Source organism: Takifugu flavidus, chromosome 1 (assembly GCF_003711565.1).
Source record: "Takifugu flavidus isolate HTHZ2018 chromosome 1, ASM371156v2, whole genome shotgun sequence".
In the NCBI taxonomy this organism is placed as follows: Eukaryota; Metazoa; Chordata; class Actinopteri; order Tetraodontiformes; family Tetraodontidae; genus Takifugu; species Takifugu flavidus.
This window is the reverse complement of record NC_079520.1, coordinates 25,412,223-25,433,491: the sequence shown is the minus strand read 5'-3', so window position 1 is coordinate 25,433,491 and position 21,269 is coordinate 25,412,223. Positions and strand designations below refer to the sequence as shown.

The window sequence follows — 21,269 nt, the reverse complement described above, 5'->3', positions numbered from 1 at the left end:
TGATGGACGCTCGAGTGCTGCTGCTTCTTCAGCATGTTCCATCAGTAATAACTCAAGTGCAGGACTCAACCAGACCGATACAGCACGGTTCACGCGCCAACGGGCTCCATGGCAACAGTCACATACACGCCGCCCAACACCGAACTCTGCTGTACATGTGAAATAGGACAGAAATAAAGAATCAGGTGATGACAGTGACGATCGTGCAAAAGTAAGGTCGGATTTGAAAAGGATTTGATGATGAAAAGGCTTTCATGTTTCCGATTCTAAATTTACCTACTGTTGATTTATGACAACATGCAGAGCAGCATTTAATTCTAAAGAAAAAGGTTTGAACAAGTGGATGACAGATAAGAGGTGATTAAAACGTCATATGGGAGCATAAATGAATCTAAATGTTCTCTGCTCTCTCATATTCAGTTTTCTTATTTATTTGAATCATTTAAAATGTATTGACAGTCCATAACTGTTAAATGGGTGATGATGTTATTATGGGTGTTGTTGTTGCTGCTGCTGTAATTATTATATTTCAGATTTATGTCAGTATAATTATTGTTTGTGGCTTCTTTGTTTGTGGCTTCTTTGTTTGTGACGTCTTCTAGAAGGTTAGTTTTGACTAGCGTTAGCTTTGAAGAGAGATGACTGATGTTTTTTAAGGAGCAAACTAAAAGTAAAATGTGCAACAGAAAAACAAAATAAAGGAGATGTATGAATAAAACTACAAATTAGACAAAAGAGAAATATAATAATAAATAAGGATAAAAGCCCCGCAGCCACAGAAATCATCAAGGGAGAGGTCGGAAATATAGGATTTAGCAACGAAATCTTACAATAGCTCTGATTTTAGAGATGATTTATGTAAAGCTTTCTGACTGGAGGATGGGAGGGACGAGTGAGGTCCTGATCAGAAGATTTCAGAATGTCTCATGCGCGTCAACGTTTCAGATGATGCTTATTAGCAACTAAGACGATGGTGAGGTTTAAACCAAATCAGGTCTGAACCCTGAACCGACACCAGCCAGGAAATCTGCAGCCCTAAATCCGGAGTGTCGGTCCCCGGATCGCCTCCTGGTGGCTGGCTGTGGAATAACCGACGAGTCCTGTCTCAACACGTATCACGTCAAATAAGAGTCCAAGCGGCTTTGTTGCAGTTCACTGATGTCTTGTTTGTTATTCTGACTTTGACCTTAGGAGGAAGATCCTACACTCATGAAAATGGCTCTTAAAAGCTTTTTTAAGGAACACACAGACACACGACTGTGAAGCCAGTGTGAAGGCGTGAAGTGTGTCTGAGTGATGAGCTGCTGATTGAAGATGTTGAAGAGGACTATAACACACCAGTGATTGAGGGACAGGGAAAGAAGAAGTGTGTGTTTGTGTGTGTGTGTCTGTGTGTGAGAGAGAGAGAGAGATAATGGCCATATGAAATGTGTTCAACTGCAGATGAAAATATTTGGTTTCATCTAATATGTGTTGCACTGATGTGACACCGGTGCAAGCAGATTTCAGCCTGCTCTCTCTCTCTCTCTCTCTCTCTCACACACACACACACACACACTCACACACGCATACAACCTTACATGTACTTATTAGTAACCTTGCTGTGCCCTCATACACACCAAAATGTCCTCACTTTGGAGTGAAAAACGCACACTTTAAGTATGTCCGCACACACAAAATCTCATATTTCTCAATCCTTAGAACAATATATTTGTCCCCATTAAAACATGTGCTGATCAAACTATTGTTGAAACTGCATCCCTGGCGGGCCCGGATGGCCCATGTCCGGGGTCCTGTTACAGGCCCCCAGTGGTGATGTTGAGGAGGAACCTGTGGCCTCAGAGAGCAGATCGCAGTTCTGGTACTCACAGCTGAAGCCTGAGTACAGCAGCCACAGCTTCAGTGATCATCTGACAGAAACACTTTTTGTATTTCTTTTAAATCTTTTTTTTAATATCAGCTGTGGCGCTTAGGCATATATTTGGCTCCCTCTAGTGGTCGGTGAATATATTAATTTTCATAAATCAAATATTTTCATATGTAAGATAAAAATTAATGTCATGTTATTGATGTCTTGATGTTGCTGTCAGGACAAGGCAAAATGACACAATGGCTACCATGGCAACACAGACAAGCAGTAGTGGAGAACTTTACTTTGATCTCTTCCACTTTCAGTCAAAGCTCAAAGACATATTTCTCATATTTTATGGTTCCTCCAGAACAGGTGACAAAAGTGGAACATAGCAAGAACCATGAAAAGTCATAAAACATTTTTTTCTGAAACAAAATCTGTATTTTCACTGTTTGATAAGAGCCTGACCTTTCCGAAGGTTCCCGAAAATGGCACAAGTTGTTTCTGTTAGCTGTACTTGCATTAGCATTTAGCTAATTGTGCTACATGAGCTCCAGGATTTGAAATATAGAATTTAGTCAACAGTGTGGTTATGGAAGAGAAATCAGTTATTAAATTAATCAATATAGTTACAAATCTACACAACATCTGATATAAAGGAAAATATTTTTTTCTTTGTTTTGAACAGGCAGTGAGGGTTTCCATAGTTACCACAGTTGATAAGAACACCAGCAATAATATGATAATAAGGAATTTAACGCAACATTTTCACGGAACTTAATCAGTTGTTGTTTTGTTGTTTCTGAATCCGATTATTGTTAGTCTGACACAATCACCCACTTGGAGACGTTGAAACCACACAATCCGATCATTAGCGACTATGCTACCATCACAAACATTTAGAAAAGTGGTGAAATGCTCCTTTATTCCTGGTTTAAACCCTTGTTTTCATGCAGAGCTCCTATCACCGGCTGATTTGATAAAACCCATATTGCAGAATCACAAACACAACTTCAGCTACTGAGCGCAACACAAGCGTCGGCCCGTTTACGCGGCGTGCAGATGTAACTTAACCCGGAGGAATCGATGCTACGTAGAGTGTAAAAGTCCTGATGTCACCCAAACGCATCACTCGTCCGCAACACAATCATCAACCAGTGAAACTGGTGACGGGATAAAGACCCGATGATGTGACAAGTGAAACAAGGCGCCCCCTAGTGGCTGGCCTGCATTGCAACGGCTCACTGCTATATTGGTTTCCAGGAAATTATCATAACATAAATGTGGATGTGGCACAGGTGTTTATAGCTCCGCCCCCTGTTGTTTTTGTTTTGTCTCAACACCTGACATGAGGAGCGATGGCATAGCAGTGACATCTCTTCAGGCTTCGCTCGGTTCTCCTGCTGCAGTCTGCGGGTGCGTCCTTCGGAACAGTTTTCTGGAAGTATCGTCTCTCCGTGAGCGGCTGAATGTCAAAGAAAGAGCATTCTGATTGGCTGCTGGGACAACGTTTATAACCTCGGCCACCAATAACCTGAGTGAGACCAGAGGAGCCCAATTGAAAGTCTTTGTTTTAGACCAGCAGAACCAGAAATTCCTGTGACAGGAATCACAACAACTTCCCAATATTCCCAGTTCTGAACCTGTTCTCCTGATGAGATGTTCCAGGAGCGACAGGAGAGCTGTCGTGAAATCGAACTTTTGTTTCGAAAAAAAAAAATGGCTGAGACGTCGAGGAGATTGTTCACGGGGAAGCACAAAACGGCCAGGACATCTCAAATGTCCGGACCAGTCGGACCACCGTCAGTCGTTGTTCGGGTCCTTTGGTGGCTTCAAAAGCAAAGATGAAAGAACGACACAGGGGCGACGCAGCTGCACCCACGCTGCAGCTGGAACTGCTCACGTCCCTCCAGCTCACGTCCCTCCAGTTCCCGTCTGATCGGACTAGAAGTCATAATCCCACCCAGAGTTGTCATCCGGAGGAGGCTCATCCGTGTCTTCAGGGAAACTGTCAAAGTTACTGGTGTCGGTGGGAGAGGAAACCTGGACGAAATAACATGGTTAAGACCGGCGGACTGACGCTGTCCACCAGGAGAGGGGACTCTCAGCTCAACTTACGTCAGGCCTGATGGGCGGAGTCAGAGTCCCTTTCCTCAGACCCTCCCAGTTAAACCCTTCAAACCACCTGGACACAGAACATAAAGCGTTTGAATCTTGGCCCTGCTTTTACGTACAACACTCGAACGCCTCCTCTGCCAACTCACTTGTGTTTCTGGATGTCTTTAACGCCGCTCTTCTGGTTCCCCAGTCGCTCCGACGGATTATCTCTGCGGGCACAAATGTTTCCTTTGAGAAAAGGCCGCCCTGACGGAGCGGCTCGGACATGCGGCACCTCCTACCTGCAGAGCTTCTTGATGAGGTTGGTGGCATTCTTAGTCACCTTCTTAGGGAACTCCACCATGTCGATGCCTCTCAGGATGATGTTGTAGGTCTTCATGGGATCTGGACCTGAGAAAGGGGGGCTGAGAGACAGAGGATCACAATGAGGCAGGGGAGCTGGACAAGAAGAGGGTCCTGTCCATCGGTCTTATCCTCACCTGCCTGTCAGCAGCTCGTACATCAGGATTCCCAGAGACCAGTAGTCCGCCGACACATCGTGACCTTTGTTGAGGATGATCTCTGGAGCGACATACTCTGGGGTTCCACAGAAGGTCCATGTCTTCTTGCAGAGGCCGATCTTCTTGGCGAACCCAAAATCCACCTGGAGGTGTCACCAAAGTCGCAGTTTTATTATCGCGCTCAAAGAAATTTCCACAGGCTTGCAGATTATGGTTGGCCTAGCCTAGCACGCTCTCATAAGCCCGTGCTTAGCGATAAAAGCGGACGTACCAGTTTGGCATATCCGTGGCTGTCCAGTAGGAGGTTCTCAGGCTTCAGGTCTCTGTATATGATGCCTTTGGCGTGCAGGTAGGCGAAGGCTTCGACCACACAGCCCGTGTAAAAACGAGTGGTCGTATCATCGAAGGAACCCCTGAAAGACAGGCAGGGTAGACAAAGCAGTTTTATTTGAAAAGCCAGAGAATTCAGGATGACACATAACTGAGGAATTACTTTCTGGGATACTAAGAACACGTCTCATCATTGTTGTCCAGCAGGGGGCGCTTTATCCGCAAATCAGTGGGTGGAGTGTGGGGACTCACCTGTCTCTCAATAGTGTCCACAGCTCTCCTCCAAGACATGCTTCCAGAAGCATGTACAGGTATTTACGATCCTTAAACGTCCGGTACAACCTGAACACACACCAAACAGCATCGTGATGACCAACACGCAGAGTAGACAGTGAAGGCAACATGCCCTAAAATGATCTCTGACCAAACATGCTAGTTAGTGTAATAATACACCCAATCACAATCCAAAGCAAGTGACAGTTGGACACTTGACAGGGTGGGCATGTCCTCCATGGCCTCTCAGTAGAATGAGACTGCTGACGGGATGCTTGAAGGTGGACAGAAGGTTTATTTAACCCGATGTGCAGCGTTGTTAGCTTTTCTGACCTGACGATGAAGTCGCAGTGCGCCTCGCTCATGATCTGCTTCTCCGAGCGGATGTGCTCCTGCTGTCTCGTGTCAACGATGTAACGCTTCTTCAGGATCTTCATGGCAAATGTCTTTGCCTCCTCCTTCTTCAGCTGCACCTGAACGACAGAACCGTCGCGTTGGTCATCAGCTCCTCTCACGGATGTTATCAAGGCTAGGCTAAGCTAACAGGTGCTGCTTACAGCCTCTTACATGGGAAGAATTAAGTTTCACCGTTGGCATTCGTGGTCAGAGCGGCTGTCTGGAGGTCAGAGGTCACATGTTTCCTAATGACTCACCCACTAAAAATACCTCCAGAGGGATGATGGGAAACCCAGAAAGGGGGATTCCTTCCTGTGTTTGGTCAATCTCCCTGCAGGGCTTCCCCTCACTAACATTGGGCCCCGCCCTCAACGCCACCACCATCTCCACCCACTCTGACCTGGCTATTTTGGTTCCTCACAGAACCTGATCATGTGATTACAGGAGTCCAGTTACCAGAACTGATACCCCCCCCCCCCCCCCCCACACACACACACACAAACATCAGACTATGTCTGATACTGAGCCATTGATCTGATCTAATCCGATTTGATAAGGTGTTTAATCAGATCCTACCAGCTCGACTCTTCCAAAGCCGCCAACTCCCAGCGTGTCGACGATGTTGAAGTCATTCAGCTTCAGACCGGAGAAAAAGGCGTTCTCAGCCTCGTACCTGGAGGTAAAATAAACACAGTGACACCTTTACTGAACACGGGGATACAAAGCGTTGGACGCTGGAGCAGCGGAGCAGGTCCACAGTGTTTCCTGAAGATGGTTGAGATGTTGGCCATCGTAGCGTACCTGCAGCATTTGACCACATGGAAGAAGGGGAACTTTTTCGTGGTGTGGATGGAGAAGGAGGAGTGAGGAGCAGAGAGGCTGAGCTGCTCCCTCTGCTGCCTCACCACCAGTGGAAACAGTTCCCTCATCTCCGGACTTTAGTTTGCAGGACCAGCTGGGTTCTTAAACACAACACAAAATGGTGGCCAAGGAAACGTGGTCGTCCTTCTTCCTTTGCTTGGTTCAACACCGTAAAAAAGAGGCTGAACTTCTATATGAACTTCTATATCTAGTTCTATTTTCAGGAGAAGGTTCTGCAGAGCATCTGTAAGAGTGCCGTCTCAAACGAGGAGGTCCACCTCCAGTTCACATGGCAGTGCTGCAGGTCGGAGGTTCTGTTCAGGCGGAACCGCTGAAACGGGGAAGCAGCCAGATCCTCCAGCTCTGTGGGCAGTGAAGGACCAGCTGAGAGCGATGCAGACCCCTGGGGAAGCTGGAGACCAGAACGGGAAGACCTGTAGCTGCTAAAAGACAATGGTTCTGTCCCAGACTCCGTTCAGCACCGAGGCTGCTGGTTTCTGAGCTCACTCACACTGATGCCTGGGAACAGGTCAACCTCTCAGAACCCCAGCCAGGGACTGTGGGCGCGCTATTTTTAGCACGTGTAACATTACTGGGAGGTTACCGTCGCTGACAACGGCCCAAAGGTCGCCTTGAAAGGTTTGAAGAAGAAAAACAAAGAACCACAACTGTGAAGGAGTTCTGATCAAAACCTGCTGGATCCTAAAGGAAGTTCTCAGTTAAAATGCAACCAGATGAAAAAATGTGAAATCCTTTTGAATTCTGGGATATCTGATGAAAAAATGTGGGAAAAGATTCAGAAATTAGAAACAGAGAGGGAAAAAAACCTGTGAGGAAAAAAAAGAAGGTCTGATTCAAAGAAAAGGTTGAAAAGGACCAAAAACTAGCGAAAGAACAAAAAATCTTCCAAAAACAACAAATTTGACACAAAAAAGCAATAAAATCAAAATTCATCCCAAAAAAAAATAAAAAAATAAAATCCATCCACAATGAGAGTCGAGATCTTTTAGAAAACCCACCAAACTCCCACAAACGCTGTTGTATTAAGTTAAACATGATGTCATCAGGACAGTCATGTGACAGGAGTTGGTGCTGCTCAGTTTGACCTGTGTGATATTTCCAGGAGAACAGCTGGAGAGGATCTCCTTACCTTCCTGGACCTACACATCTCATCTAACAAAGGAAACGCCCACGGCCACCTCCTGGCCACATAAACACTCAACCATAGAACTGTGTCCTGGGGAACGGAGAACACAACTCCATGTGTGTGTGTGTGTGTGTGTTTGAAGTGAGGCCGTTTTGGTTGGTCCTCATAATTTAATAGGACTGTTGAGACAGATTTCAGGTTGAGGGTCTAATGGGGGTTTAGGGTCATGGTTGGGGTTAGGAGGTACTAACAGAAGATTCGGGCTGCAGTAAGGAGAAGCATTATGTCTGAAAGTCCTCTCACTGATAGTGGGTTAGGGTTAGGGTTAGGGTTGCATGTGTGTGTGCATGTGTGTGTGACCCCAGTGTGTCAGATTACAGTTATATATATATAAATATGGTTTGATGACAAAAATAAAAACACTTTTCAATTATGAAATTTTTGTAACCAAGAAACAAACAGATGAGAGAGAGAGAGAGAGAGAGAGAGTGTGTGTGTGTGTGTGTAAATTGACCTTATTTTCTTGGGGACTGTGAGTGAAACCCCTTTTGTGAGGGCATTTTAAGTTGACACATGCAGTTTTCTGTCATTGTTGTCGAGAGTGTCTGAAAAGGCAGTTTTTGATGTTCAACATCGGTGTGATGAACACTGAAATACAGACTTTATTATATAAAGCGAAACTTTAAACTAAAGATGCTTCAGTAAAATAGCTCCCTTAATAACACGCTGGCGTGGGTGGGGAGGAGGAGGCGGCATGGGTCCACTGTCGCTTCACTACATCTGTTTAACAGGATCAATTCTGACTTATTAATAATCAATGAGCTGTTTAGCTACATAGGACTCACTTGGCTTTCGCTTCAACATCCTCGTATCCTCTGTTTGAGACTTCCTCCAGTCCACCAATCAGATGCTTGAATGAGCTGAGGTGAAGAGAAAAGGACAGACGAACAGAATCTTATCAATTTGATTCAACTCTAGATTATTTTTTTTTTAATTCTTTTATTTCTATTTTTTTTGGTCAAATTCAGATCTTCTCAGTAGCAGACAGCGTGGTGGCCACCAGGGGGCAGCAGTGGTGCAAGCTGTTGAGGGTGAACCGTGTTTAACTTCTACCAACGTGGTGAAGAATGGAAGATGTCTTACTCTCTGTCAATGACCAGACAGGTGACAGCGTCCGCCGCCATGACGTTAGCTGTTCTCACGTCCTCCCTGTTAAAACAACACAGTCCTGTTCCGTGAGAAACTCTTTATTTCAGATCTTATCTCATGAGAAACGTGTGTCACGCTAACCGGGAGTGTGGAGGATGAAGCGAGTTCGTGTGGGAGGCTTGAATATTTTCATTTCTGTTTTTAGCTCGTTTAAATACAATGACAATAATAATAATACTCAGACCTATTGACAGCTAAAGTGCACTGGTGACATCACTACATTGATTAATTTGTGGTAATGCTAAAAGCTGAGTGAGAGGCTTTTAGCACACACGCTCTTGCACATGTTTTTAGCGTGTACGTGAGTTCTGTTTCTGACTATAACATGGAATTCTGCTTATGGTTCTCCAGAGGTTCCACGTGTGACATGTTTTATATTTGGTTTGCCGCTGTAAAAAAAAAGCGAAGGAGGGTTTGTTAAGGTTAAAGTTAAATGTTCAGGTTTCAAAGATTGAAATTCTGCAGGTTTGGAATCTCAGGTTAGGAGTTAAAAAAGGTGATGGATCAGGTCTGGGTCTCAAGAGCACTGGTTTGGCTCCCTGGAGGGTCTGGCCCTCAGGACAGTCTGGCCCTCGGGAGAGTCTTACCCCTGTAAGGCTCTCTCTCCAAACCAGTCGCCCCTGGTCAGTTCTCTTAGGTGCACTGGCCCCTGATTGTCTGGATCCTCTTGGGTCACATTCACCTGTGTCACGAGTGGACAGTCAGAGCGAGTCAGCGGTGGTTTTACAGGTGATCAGACGTGTCTGCTACCTTGCCGTTGCTGATGATGAAGAACGTGTCTCCTCGCGCTCCCTGTCTGATGATGTAGTCGCCATCCTCGTAGTGAGTCTGAAGACACAAGGCAGCGTTTGGATAGAGGACTCATGATGCCACCACAGAAGAAGATGACCCATGGCGGTAAATACAAACATTGGACAGTATCATGTCATCATTAATATGTAAATGTCTGAGTGGGTGTGACTTAAAAACCTCCTCCATGACATCAGCCAGTTTACTGAGGGTTTCCTCTGGAAGACCCTTGAAAGTAGGAACACTGTGGAGAGAGAGAGAGACTTTTATTCTTTCTTTATCTCACAGTCATTGAATCATACCACAGGATTTGTATGTTTGCATGGTAGCACAATCCATTCTATATCTGTTAGCATGCGGTGATCTGGCCTGTGTGGGTTCAGGCGTCATTAGTATTAAACGAGCACCTGCTATCTTCAGTCTCACTCTGTTAGTATTTTTTCAGATAGCATCTATGATGTTTGCTGTGCTGAGGCCATTGTTGCTCTTTTGCTGGTATTCAATTGGCTGTTTAGTGGCCTCACCTCTTGAGGAAGTCCATATACTCGGCGTGTTTGATGAGTCCGGTTCTCATCATGATGGTTTGGTAGCACTGACGGTCGATAGCCCACAGTTTCACATGGACCAGTGCTGAAATGAGCAAATTACCCTCATTGTTGTTGTTTGTTTTTTAGCGCACACCTCCTAATTCAGGGTCAAAGGCATTTTTTTGTTTGTCTTTGTTCTTCACAAAGTTCTGTGTCTGCGGTTCTAATGTTCCTCCATAAGAACAGTACTGCATTCCTCCCACAGAACCTGATGGCATTACTGTGGTCATCACTTTTTATTTTTTGTTTTGAATGCTTCTCAGCTCCTGTCTGTTGCTACGGAGATGCTGAGTGTCTCTGTAACCATGGAAACAACACGAGACAGCAGGAATTATGTAGGACTGGGGACAGGTTGGAAGTGCTGGTGTTCTGAAGGATTTTTATTCCCATGTGAACACTTCAGAGTTTCCGTTCAACATCAGTCAGGCGTCAGTAATAAAAGTGTGGATATCATGAGAAGGTGGTACCATAACAACAGAAACCTGATCTCACACATTCACCACAGTCTTGCTTCAAAAGTTTCAGTTGCCCGTTTTTTATTCTTGAACAACCTGAATGCTACTAGAGATCAACTCCAGGTGGGGCTCACTTGATGCTAACCTGATGCTCGGGGGCAAAAAGCTACTACGAGAACACACAGAGCCCCTCGAACCCAATGCGGTTGCCAAGAGATAGCGTTGCCAAAACTGAGGATTACTGGCCGGTAGTGAACGGAGTTGCCTGGCAACCGATGTCCAATTACTCCATCAGGAAGAGAAAAGTTAGGAAGACACAAACATACACACACTCTTTGTCTCTTTCTCTATGCCCCTAACCTTCTCCTCACTCTTACTCTTTCTTACTCTCTTTCTCTCTAGCCTTACTTCTTCTCTCTCTCATTTTATTGCTCTCTCTCTCTTGATGAACTCAACATGACGTCTCCTGATAGACGCCTGTTGTCGCGTTAGCGTCTGTCTGAAGACGCAGATGAAGGTGAAGTCGTCCACTCACTCCTGACGGTTGCTGTCCTGGTGCAGTTGTACAGAATGGCCAGCTCCCCAAACACTTTTCCCGGTCCCATCGTGCACAGCTTCATCCCCTCCTTGGTGACCTCCACCTTCCCCTCTGAGCAGGAGACACAAGTACAGACAAGAGTTTATCATCTTCATCAATAATGCTAACAGCAGTTTTGTATCCCACCCTCAAAAAAATGAAAGAAAAAGTCGGATTAGTAAATGGAAATGTGTCACATGCTTTGCTCCAGACAGCTAAAATGCAACTCACCTGATGTGTGTTTTACCAACCCTGCAGGTACATCTAGCCTCCAAAATGCAGTAAAGTACCGTAATTTCCGGACTATAGAGCGCACCTGATTATAAGCCCCAGGTATCCCACGTAGTAATATGGAAAATTAGATCAAAAACATTCAGTACCGGTATATGTTTTTATTACCGTAAGAGACGAGTCACTGACGAGTGACAGACAGGTAAGAAACAACAGCCACTCTTTTCACTTGTATGTTTATACAGAGACCTTAAATCCAATTTTTATTACGTCAGGATTTTTTAACTTTTCTTTTAATTTAATCCTGTTAGCAACATAAACAAATATATTCTACCGGTAAATGCTTTTTTTTCTAACGGTGTCTGTAATGCAGCTACCTTGAAATATACGTTTGTATCAGCTACACACAAATTACGTTGTTTATGCTTTTTTACTCAAACAATGAACAATCTGAAACTCCCCGATGGCCCACCTTTAAAATCTTCTATTTTCATGGCGGTGGCGATTGCTTTTGCCTTCCGTCTGATTTGTACAGTGGAAACACCACGGCCGTCCGCTCTCTGTGTGTTCACCCAGTCTTCCAGAACGTTCTCAAGCTCGGGCCACCTGCGACGTTTACGTCTAAAAACTTTTGTCATCTTTTTGCTTTGGATCAGTTCTTTATGCTGGCGTCTCCACCTTCTCGCCATTGATTACCATAATGTATGCCAAGATTACACGCGGCAGCTCGATTTCCTTCTTCAACCGCCAGAGTGATCGTTTTTAACTTAAAAGTTGCATCACTTGCTTTTCTTCTAGTATTTTCCTTGTTGATGAGGGTTAGTAAAAATGACTGATTCACAATAGTTGTGATAGTGCGCCATGAAAAAAAACATAAATAAGCCGCACCGTTGAATAAGCCACAGTGTTTAAAGTGTAGGAAAAATAGTCTGGAAATTACGGTATATGAAACCATTTTTAATCCTTCTCATTGTAGTTCACACCAACTAATGAGTCAATCAACCCTTCTCCTCCTCAGAGAACAGCTTCTTTCCCTTTGGTGGAGAATCTGCTGGGATATACCTTTGCTGGTACTACTTCCACAGCTCAGCATCCTATCTGTACCAAAGCTGAGGCAGAGGTTTGGAAAAGCTGAGGAAAAGTTCTGTGCTGCTCTACCAATTCCTCTCCCAGAGGACCCTCTCACCTGGTGGAGAGAGAACTAGTTGATGCATCTCAACTCCTGTTCTTATACAAGAACTCGCATACTCCATCAACACCCACCAGTCATTAAGTACAAATTAAGCACTTTTTGTTTTTCTGTGCTGTTTAATTATTAGCAATAACAGAGGATTTTGTGTTTGCTATGTTATTCCCATAATTGACTAAGAGCAGCTTTTTCTGTAATCACAGAAAAGAAAGATTAGAAGGGAAAGAGAAATTAATCAGTTTTTCCCTACATATTTCCATAAATTCCATTATAAAAAAGTAAATATTGGAGCGTCATCTGTTATGTTTCTTTAATGATCATTACAAAAGTAGGAAATGATTACCAAACTAAGATTTATATCCTTTTTTTTTTTTTAATCACATTTTGAAATATTCATGCATAAATTGCTGAATCGAGGTACATCGGTAATCAGTTTAGAATCGAATCATTGACCTCCAAATCGAAATCAAATCAACTTTTGAGGTACCAAACGAGTCCCACCCCAACTTGAAAATATTCTTACGAAGAACATGTTCACTTAATGCGGTGGGCACAATACGTTTATCATTTTTGCTCAAGTCAACTGAATTAGTTGGCCATGATTCAGCAATTTTCCCACAATATTTAAACATTTTGAAATATGTACCATTTGTAACATCAACAGGAAATTAGGTTATTTTTATTGTTGTTGTTTTTTTTAACGTAGATACCCCGAAAACCTCAATGTTATAAACATATTCCAAAGCTGTCAACAATGCTAATTCACAATGTTTGCTAGCAGCTACTCAATAACTATAATAATAATCACTCAATATCCACATCAGAAACTCTAGAGTTGTTGGAAAACGTCTCTTTCAATGGTTAAACACCTCTTCTAAACCAGCTTTGCTACTTTTTTACTTTGGCAGGAAGGAGTGAAAGGTTGTCTTTTCCCAATAACAGCTTGCTGTTGAGGCTAATACTATGTTTTAAAGGCTCATGTCTTTCGAAACTGAGAGAAAGATTCAGCAGCTTTCAAAGCTCATTATAGATAAATTTGTCTCTCCCGAGTGGAACATCTGAGCTCATCAGGTCGCCTTTCAGATAAAGCTACTTGCCTTGGCTAAACTGGGTGATGAAATGTAATTTGATTGGAATTAGGGGCAGGAATTAATAAATTAAAAGTTCACTCTTTTCCTTTTCAGGAACAGTTATTGACAGAAGAATGTCATTACTTCTTTATCGTCTCTTTTTTTGGTTGATTTTCCTTTTTCCTTTTGGAATTGAAAGAGTCTATGTCTGAAATAAATAAAAACATAACATACCCCAACAATATACCTCTGCTCAGACTCAGGTAAGCTCTTTTTTCCCTATGCCGGCCAAATTCACTCTTGGCTCTGTTCTATTCAGACAGTTCAGTGAGTTTAATGTGTTAGTTTTGGAAACGTAGTTGAAGTTGTCTGATGGTCTCAGCTCCTGCTAGTTGCATGATGGGGCAGAGCGGGTTACAGAGGTGACCCTCTCAATAACCTTGCTCTTCTTCACTGATCTAATCCCTATCCCTAATCCCTACCCTATTCAAGATGATCTAATCCTGATCTAATTCTCTCAAGACCTCTCTTCCTTGACACTTTTGTCTCAGTTGTCTCTTCAGGGGCTGCATCAATGGGCAGGAACTTACAGTGAAGGAGGACATCTCAATGTAGTGTGTGATGTGGACCCTTCCCTCTTACAGATTTGACCAAACACATGGGCCCCCATTGACCTGACATGAATTGTTCACTCCAATCTGCCAATTCAATTCAATATAGCCACTTTATTTACTCCATAAGGGCAGTTTAAGATGCCAAAGAGCAGCAAATTTCAAGACATAAAGAAACAAGAACCAATTTGCAGGTAACAGCATCATAAAGGTTGTATCTTATCTCATACTGGATCATATATTTTAAAGTACAATTCAACTATGAATCCTTCCCAAATATTAACATTCCACACCAACACCCCCTCTCCCCCTCTTGGTCACTATGGAGGGAGCTATGGAAGCCATAATGGGCTATAAGGTTTTGCCTTGGCACTTTCTGTCCTGGCCTTTTGGTCTCTGGCTGGTCTAGACTTTGTAAAGATTTTCCATCATAGCCAAAATATTCATGGTAGCCATGATAATGACCTCCTTTGACATAAACTCAGACTCATTACACAAGAACCACGTTTTCAAGCCTTCGATTTATTCCATTTCTGTTAGGAATTCATCATCCTTCCCCCATCTGGTTTTCTGGATAACCCATCAGCATCAGCATGAAGTTATAAGTCAACAAACTGTTATAAATTATAAGTCAAGCTCCTCTCTGGTTGTTGGATGAAGCCAGAAGGCAGCAAGACAGAGGCAGCTGGTGCAACTTATTCCAGTCTGTAGATCAGCTCAACAAAACACAGCCTTCACAAAAAGTGCAGGAACATAACTAATAGTCCTTATAAATTGTCCACGTTGTGTCTTCTTTCCTCCCTCAACGGTTACACAAAATATCACAGAACAATTCCTAGTACTACTCTTAATAATCGTTCACTCACATATTTATGCTGGAACGTAGCATCAAATATGAAGCTTATTGAAAATAGCTTACAAAGAACATATGTATTGATCACGCTTATGCTGGTGGAATTAGCTGGCCATGAAATAGCATTTACAATAACATACTGTTTGTAACATCAACGGACCACAAGCTCACCCAATATGCTCTTTAAAGCATAATTAAAACAAACATCAAATTTATAAACCTATTTCGAAGTTTTTACAGCCAGACTACTAACGCACCCTGTTGGCTAGCAGCTAACACCACATCAACAATGTCGACTTTTCTTTCAATGAATCAATAAATGTTGCGATCCAATGGCTGTCCAGACTCCCGGGGGACACTAATGTCAGCTAGGATGGTGGCTGAGTTTCCTGATGATGACAGGGAACTCAGTTTTACTGCGCCGTACTTTCATAAAGAGGCGCCGTACCTTCATAAAGGCTATTTGAACAGCCTCTTATCTGATAAGCCTCAGAAACTTTGGCTGCGGAACAAACAGTTTGATAATAAGTGAACGTCACAAAGGTGAGAACATCTCCCCTGTGTCCATCCAGCAGGAACGTAGCTGCTGTTCAGTGTCGAATCTCTAATGTCAAAGAGGCTACAGCTGAGGGACCAGTGCATCCTGGGTAATGGAGGCGGTTTCTCAGAATTAATCGGGGTAAAAGAAAATCACGTTTTTCATCAATATTTCACCACGACTGCCGCTGCTTCGATACTAGCAACATGTGAAGCTGAACACGGTAGACACGTGGCATCATGAATAAACACGAGTGGGCAGAGAAACACACACGGCTGTACTGTACTGCACTCTCTCTCTCTCTCACACACACCACACACACACACACACACAAAATGTTCACTTGTATAAATCAGTCCCACCTACATCAGCTTCAGAAATGACACGTTGACATGAAAACTAGGTTAGCTACTGGGTACTATACTAGGTTAGCTACTAGCCTAAATTTGCTGTACTGTAATAAAGAGATTTCCCATCATGCTCCTTGAATATTTCCTTGTTTATGTGTTTGAGATCAAAATCTCAATTTTTATTATTATTATTTTTAAATCCAACACACTGATTATAAAACTGTAAAACAGGAGGAAAAACACACAAGAAGTTACCATGACAACTGCATCCAGAGTACCGTGTCTGTGTTTGTGTATGAATTTGTATGTGTGTTTCTGTCTTTGTATATGACTCTGTATATCTGTGTGTGTGTCTCTGTGTGTGTGTCCTGTCTTTTGCATAATGAGACAAAACTGCTGCATCTGTTTCTTCCCCCAAATGCAGAATTAGTTTATCTCTCTCTCTCTCTCTCTCTCTCTCTCTCTCACACACACACACACATACACACACACACACACACATGCATGCACATTTATCTATCAATCTTGCCATGGTCTGTTTTTAGGAATCACTTCCTTTTCCTGTGACAAAGCCGTTATATTTAGCTTCCATCTGCACCCCCTCCACACACACACACGTGTGCGCGCCCACACACACACAAACACATATGGACTCCCCTCTCTTGCACTCATCCTCCATCTTGTCTTTTTTCCCCCTGTCGTTTCTTCATCCCTTGCCATCATCGCCGTCTTGATGAGAATGAACTGTCAGATGTTGCGTTCCTGCAGTACACCTACTGACCAGTAGGGGGATATCAGATTTCGCGAAGGACAGGAGTCAAACACCGGACAAAATAAGTGTTTTAAAACTACTTTTGCTTTGTTTTTGTTGTTGTCTTTTTTACTGAAACACCTGCAGTCTGGTTGTGAAGTGATGTATGTCTGGAATCAAGAAGAGATGGTTTCAGCGTTTCAGTTCCGCCGCCCTACATTTAAGATCTCTCCTTCACACCTTCTGATTCCGCCCACCAACAGCAAACATTCACCATCTGGACCATTGTTGAGACACGGAGACAAAACGCAGCTCGCTGCTCCGTCCCTGCTCTGTTCCTGACTCATCACTGCTTCCTTTCTGCGCTGCCGCTGACCCATCACTGGGCTATTCCTGCACTCGTCCAGATCTGTGGATCTAGCTAGGCGTCAATTGGCAGGATGTGGGCGTCATGGCCAAGTTACGTACTTTATTGTGCACGTGTGTGAACAATGTGCTTGGGCACGGCGGGGCTCGCGAGTGTGAGTCCACCTTCACACACTTTCAGCCTAGTTCGGACTAGAGTTCGCTGCTGTAGCTTTGGAATGCTGAGGGACTTCCCATGATGCACTGGGCATCTCTGTTCTTCTGTGGATCCTCGTGTTCTGTCAGTGATCTCTGTCTGACAGGTTCTCCTGGATTATGTTTGCTAATTAGCCTGGATTAGCTTGTTGTTAGAAGTTCCTCGCGGAGACGTTCTTGTGTGATGTTCGTGGTTCAGGAACTCACCTTCCATGACGTAGACCAGCGAGCCCACGTCCCCTTCCTCGATGATGCAGGCGTCTTTGCCGTACTCCACGGGGTACATGCAGTCCACGATCTCATGGATCTGGGACAGTTCGAGGTTCTTCATGAAGTCATTGTCCAGGATGGCCTCCCGGATCATCTCCTTGGACCTGTGAGGAGTTTCAGCACAACTGATGATGCCTTCAAGTGACAAGGACAAGAATCTGAAACTAAAACATCAGAGAAAATTGATTTCCAAATCTTTAAAGGTGTTTGCTGTTACTAAAGACCCTGAACACACCACAGACTGTCCTGTTACTAAAGACCCTGAACACACCACAGACTGTCCTGTTACTAACGACCTTGGACACACCACAGACTGTCCTATTACTATAGACAAACCACAGACTGTCCTGTTACTAAAGACCCTGAACACACCACAGACTGTCCTATTACTATAGACCCTGGACAACCACAGACTGTCCTATTACTAAAGACCCTGGACACACCACAGACTTTCCTATTACTATAGACACACCACAGACTGTCCTATTACTATAGATCCTGGACAAACCACAGACTGTCCTGTTACTAAAGACAAACCACAGACTGTCCTATTACTAAAGACCCTGGACACACCACAGACTGTCCTATTACTATAGACCCTGGACAAACCACAGACTGTCCTATTACTATAGACCCTGGACAAACCACAGACTGTCCTATTACTAAAGACAAACCACAGACTGTCCTGTTGCTAAAGACCCTAAACCAACCACAGACTGTCCTGTTACTAAGACCCTGAACCCACCACAGACTGTCCTGTTACTAAAGACCCTGAACCCACCACAGACTGTCCTGTTACTAAAGACCCTGAACCCACCACAGACTGTCCTGTTACTAAAGACCCTAAACCCACCACAGACTGTCCTGTTACTAAAGACCCTGAACCCACCACAGACTGTACAGTTACTTAAGACCCTGGACAAACCAAACTGTCTTGATGTCACTACAGACCCTGACATCTCCACAGAACATTAAAGAAAAATTTGAAGTACAAGATTGGAAATTTCCCACAGCGGACCATGATGGTATTGCACATTTCAGACCTGAAGACTACGTTTATCTTTTCTATAGTCTATGTTACAAAGCCTGAACAAACACAAAATGTCGCTTTTCTAAAGACCGCGAACAACCCACAGATTGTCCTAATTTCAGTACAGACCCTGAAGGCACCGCAGACTGTTCATAACGAACTTTCAATATGAGACTTTCAGGTAGTCATTAACCTGTCATCTATCACGAAAGACAAACAGAAAAGCACATATGTAAGACACACATGGCCACGCACACACACATGCACACAAACAAAGCATCTGACAGGGTTTAATTTATCATCCCACTGATTCTGCCCGTCAGCATCTTGCACTGTGTGCTGATGATTAAAAAAAGCAGATTTTATACCCCATATGAGGGGAAAATGAATAGAGAGGCCAACAGAATACCTACTATTGCTAACGAAGAGAACTCGTAGCAATTCATAGACTCGAAAAACAGACAAGAGGGGAAAAAATAGCTGTTTATGGATCTTTTGGATCTTTTGATCTTCCTCGGTGTGCTGGATATCAACAGAGGAACCCGTATAAAAGAACCAGCAGCAGAGGATCTTTAAACTGATGTTAGAGATAGGAGAATGCCACGTGCAGTCTGCATCAACATCCCACCCACACACCCACATGCACCCACACACACACACATAAAGGACTGCTGTGTGCAACCTTTCAAATCTGCGCTCAGTGATAAAATATTTTCAGTAGCCGTTAATTAATAGGGAGTAAAAAAAAATCTCTCCATGACTTCCTGTCATCGGTACAGATGTTCTTAAAAAAAACAAAGACTTCTCACGAAAAAGTCGGGGAACAGAGATGATGTGAGGAGACAACAGACGTCTCACTCTGAACAAACAAGCTGAGCTGAAAATCGATGCCTTGTTTGAACGTTTTCCTCCTGACTGGGCAGCAGTAAAGGCCCGAGGGAGCACTTAGTGGTCAAGCCAGTGTGTACAGCACATTTGTGTCGAAACGGTTGCATTTGCTACATTTTTTATTTGCTCCATCTGCTGTCGCCGAGGTCACGAGATTCCTGCAGTTCACCACCAGGGGGAGCAGTTCTTTTTTTTTTACCGAGATAGTTCCCTCGTTGCCTCCGCAAATGGTGCTGATGTGTATAGGTCTAATTAGCTACTTCTCAACAGATTATGATCCAGGAGGATCTTTGAACCTCCTGATGGAATCTTAAACTAAAACATACGAGTAGAAAGTGATCAGAACCAGAATGAACGGATGACACAAAGACAGGAGGGCTGAAAGGAACCATTACTGTGGGCTCTTGGGGTAAAACGGCAACGTGACGTGACTGAGGTCGCTGATGTCACAGGCAGTGGGCTCCGCTGAGATGGCCTGGCGCTTGCTGCGGTGCTGGTCCGGCTGGAGGACCAAGCTCTGCTGCTGGGCCTGGACCTGCTGGGCGGTGGCGGGTCGGAGCACGGACCGGTATTTATCCAGTTCATTCTGGAGTCGCTGGATCAGCTCATCTTTCTGATCCAGCTCCAGCTCCAGCTCATCGATCAGGGTGTCACGCTGCCGGAGCTCCTCGATCTTCAGCTGCAGAGCATACTGCAAGTCCCGCAGGGTCCCCATTGGACCTCTGATAGGGTTCTTTCCCTTTCTCTGCTCCCCAACTCTGATTGCTTGACTCTTCAGATCAGACGTCCCCTCGCTCAGGACCTTAAGGATCCCTTACTTGCTTCTTCTGTTAGTGAAAGAAACTCCAACCCCTCAGAGGGCTCCTAAGATCCTTGAAGACGGTCCTGCGATCTTCAGACATCTGAATTCCTTGACGTTTTCCTGTGGATCCTCCGTGGACCTTCTTTGGGGTCTCTGAGATCCCTCTAAGATTTCAAGGACTCTCGTTGTTTAGACTCCTTTAGAACAATTTGTTAAAAATCTTAAATCTGCAGGGTTTCTAGTTTGGAAATAAAAGCAAAGAAATAAATAAAGTTGTTTGAAATGAAACGTCGTATTTCCGAATTGTCACAATAGGAGAAAATAATGAAAAAGAACATTAAAAAAAATAAAAAAGGTTTTCTTGGCGTGATCGACGTCGTGTAAAAAGATTGCAGCTGATCAGAAATCAAGGTTGTCCAGGAAAGCGCAATAAAACAGTCCAGAATCCGCGGACAGGTCCAGCTGGACACGGGGACAACAGGTCTCTGCTGGGTCCGCGTCAGGCTGAGCGCGGAGTCCGGAGAGGTGAGTGAGAAGATGATCCCGGAGGATGCGGAGCTGCAGATCTGCTCCGCTTTAATTAATCACCTTCATTATTTTAACACGATTAACACGGAGCTGCAGCAGCTGCAGCTGAGGAGCCCCTGAAACTTCTCCTCCTCCCCCGGATCCGAGCCAGGAGAACCGGAGAGCAACACGTGGTGTGGAGGCACGACTCTGCCAAGAATAGCCGCGATAGCAGCCAGAACTTTCATACATTTTTCGGATGTATTCCTGTAAATTTCAGATCAACGCGCGAGTGTCAAAACTGGAGCTGAAGTAAAGAGAAGAACACTGCGATAAATGATCACGACAAATTTCCCTCAAAGGACCAAAAAAAAAAAAAAACCAGCTGAAACTGCGTAAAAGTTTGTTTCCGGGGGATGATGTCATATTTAGGAAAGACAGTAGGATATATAACACTCCTATTAAAACATGGTTCACACCTCCCCTGCACGCACGCGGACAGCCGAATAGCGGTCCTGAGGTCA

At 44.1% G+C, this 21,269-nt stretch overlaps 1 protein-coding gene across 2 annotated transcripts; it reads right to left on the bottom strand.

Annotated features, from left to right (window-relative positions):
- Positions 1–2,133: 2,133 nt before the first annotated feature.
- LOC130530853 (cGMP-dependent protein kinase 1-like) lies at positions 2,134–21,104 on the bottom strand. Of its 2 annotated transcripts, XM_057042366.1 has the most exons (18): positions 19,832–21,104; positions 17,456–17,622; positions 11,053–11,166; positions 10,000–10,105; positions 9,656–9,719; positions 9,437–9,514; positions 9,274–9,368; positions 8,621–8,686; positions 8,323–8,397; positions 6,046–6,142; positions 5,407–5,546; positions 5,053–5,142; positions 4,742–4,883; positions 4,450–4,613; positions 4,252–4,374; positions 4,117–4,179; positions 3,971–4,037; positions 2,134–3,895 (listed from the first exon to the last, which is right to left on the bottom strand). In XM_057042366.1, the coding sequence occupies exons 1-18, from the start codon at positions 20,149–20,151 to the stop codon at positions 3,797–3,799; spliced, it is 2,070 nt and encodes a 689-aa protein (XP_056898346.1). In that variant the 5' UTR covers positions 20,152–21,104; the 3' UTR covers positions 2,134–3,796. The 2 variants fall into 2 exon arrangements, with proteins under 2 accessions (XP_056898346.1, XP_056898356.1); XM_057042376.1 differs by lacking the exons at positions 17,456–17,622; positions 19,832–21,104 and adding an exon at positions 12,388–12,474.
- Between the last annotated feature and the right edge of the window lie 165 nt (positions 21,105–21,269).

Coding starts and splice junctions, on each gene's coding strand:
- LOC130530853 (XM_057042366.1), bottom strand. CDS start 20,151: ATGGGGACCCTGCGGGACTTGCAGTATGCTCTGCAGCTGAAGATCGAG. Junction 4,614..4,741: donor GCCACGGATATGCCAAACTG/GTACGTCCGCTT, acceptor TGACACCTCCAG/GTGGATTTTGGGTTCGCCAA. Junction 3,896..3,970: donor CTCCGCCCATCAGGCCTGAC/GTAAGTTGAGCT, acceptor TATTTCGTCCAG/GTTTCCTCTCCCACCGACAC.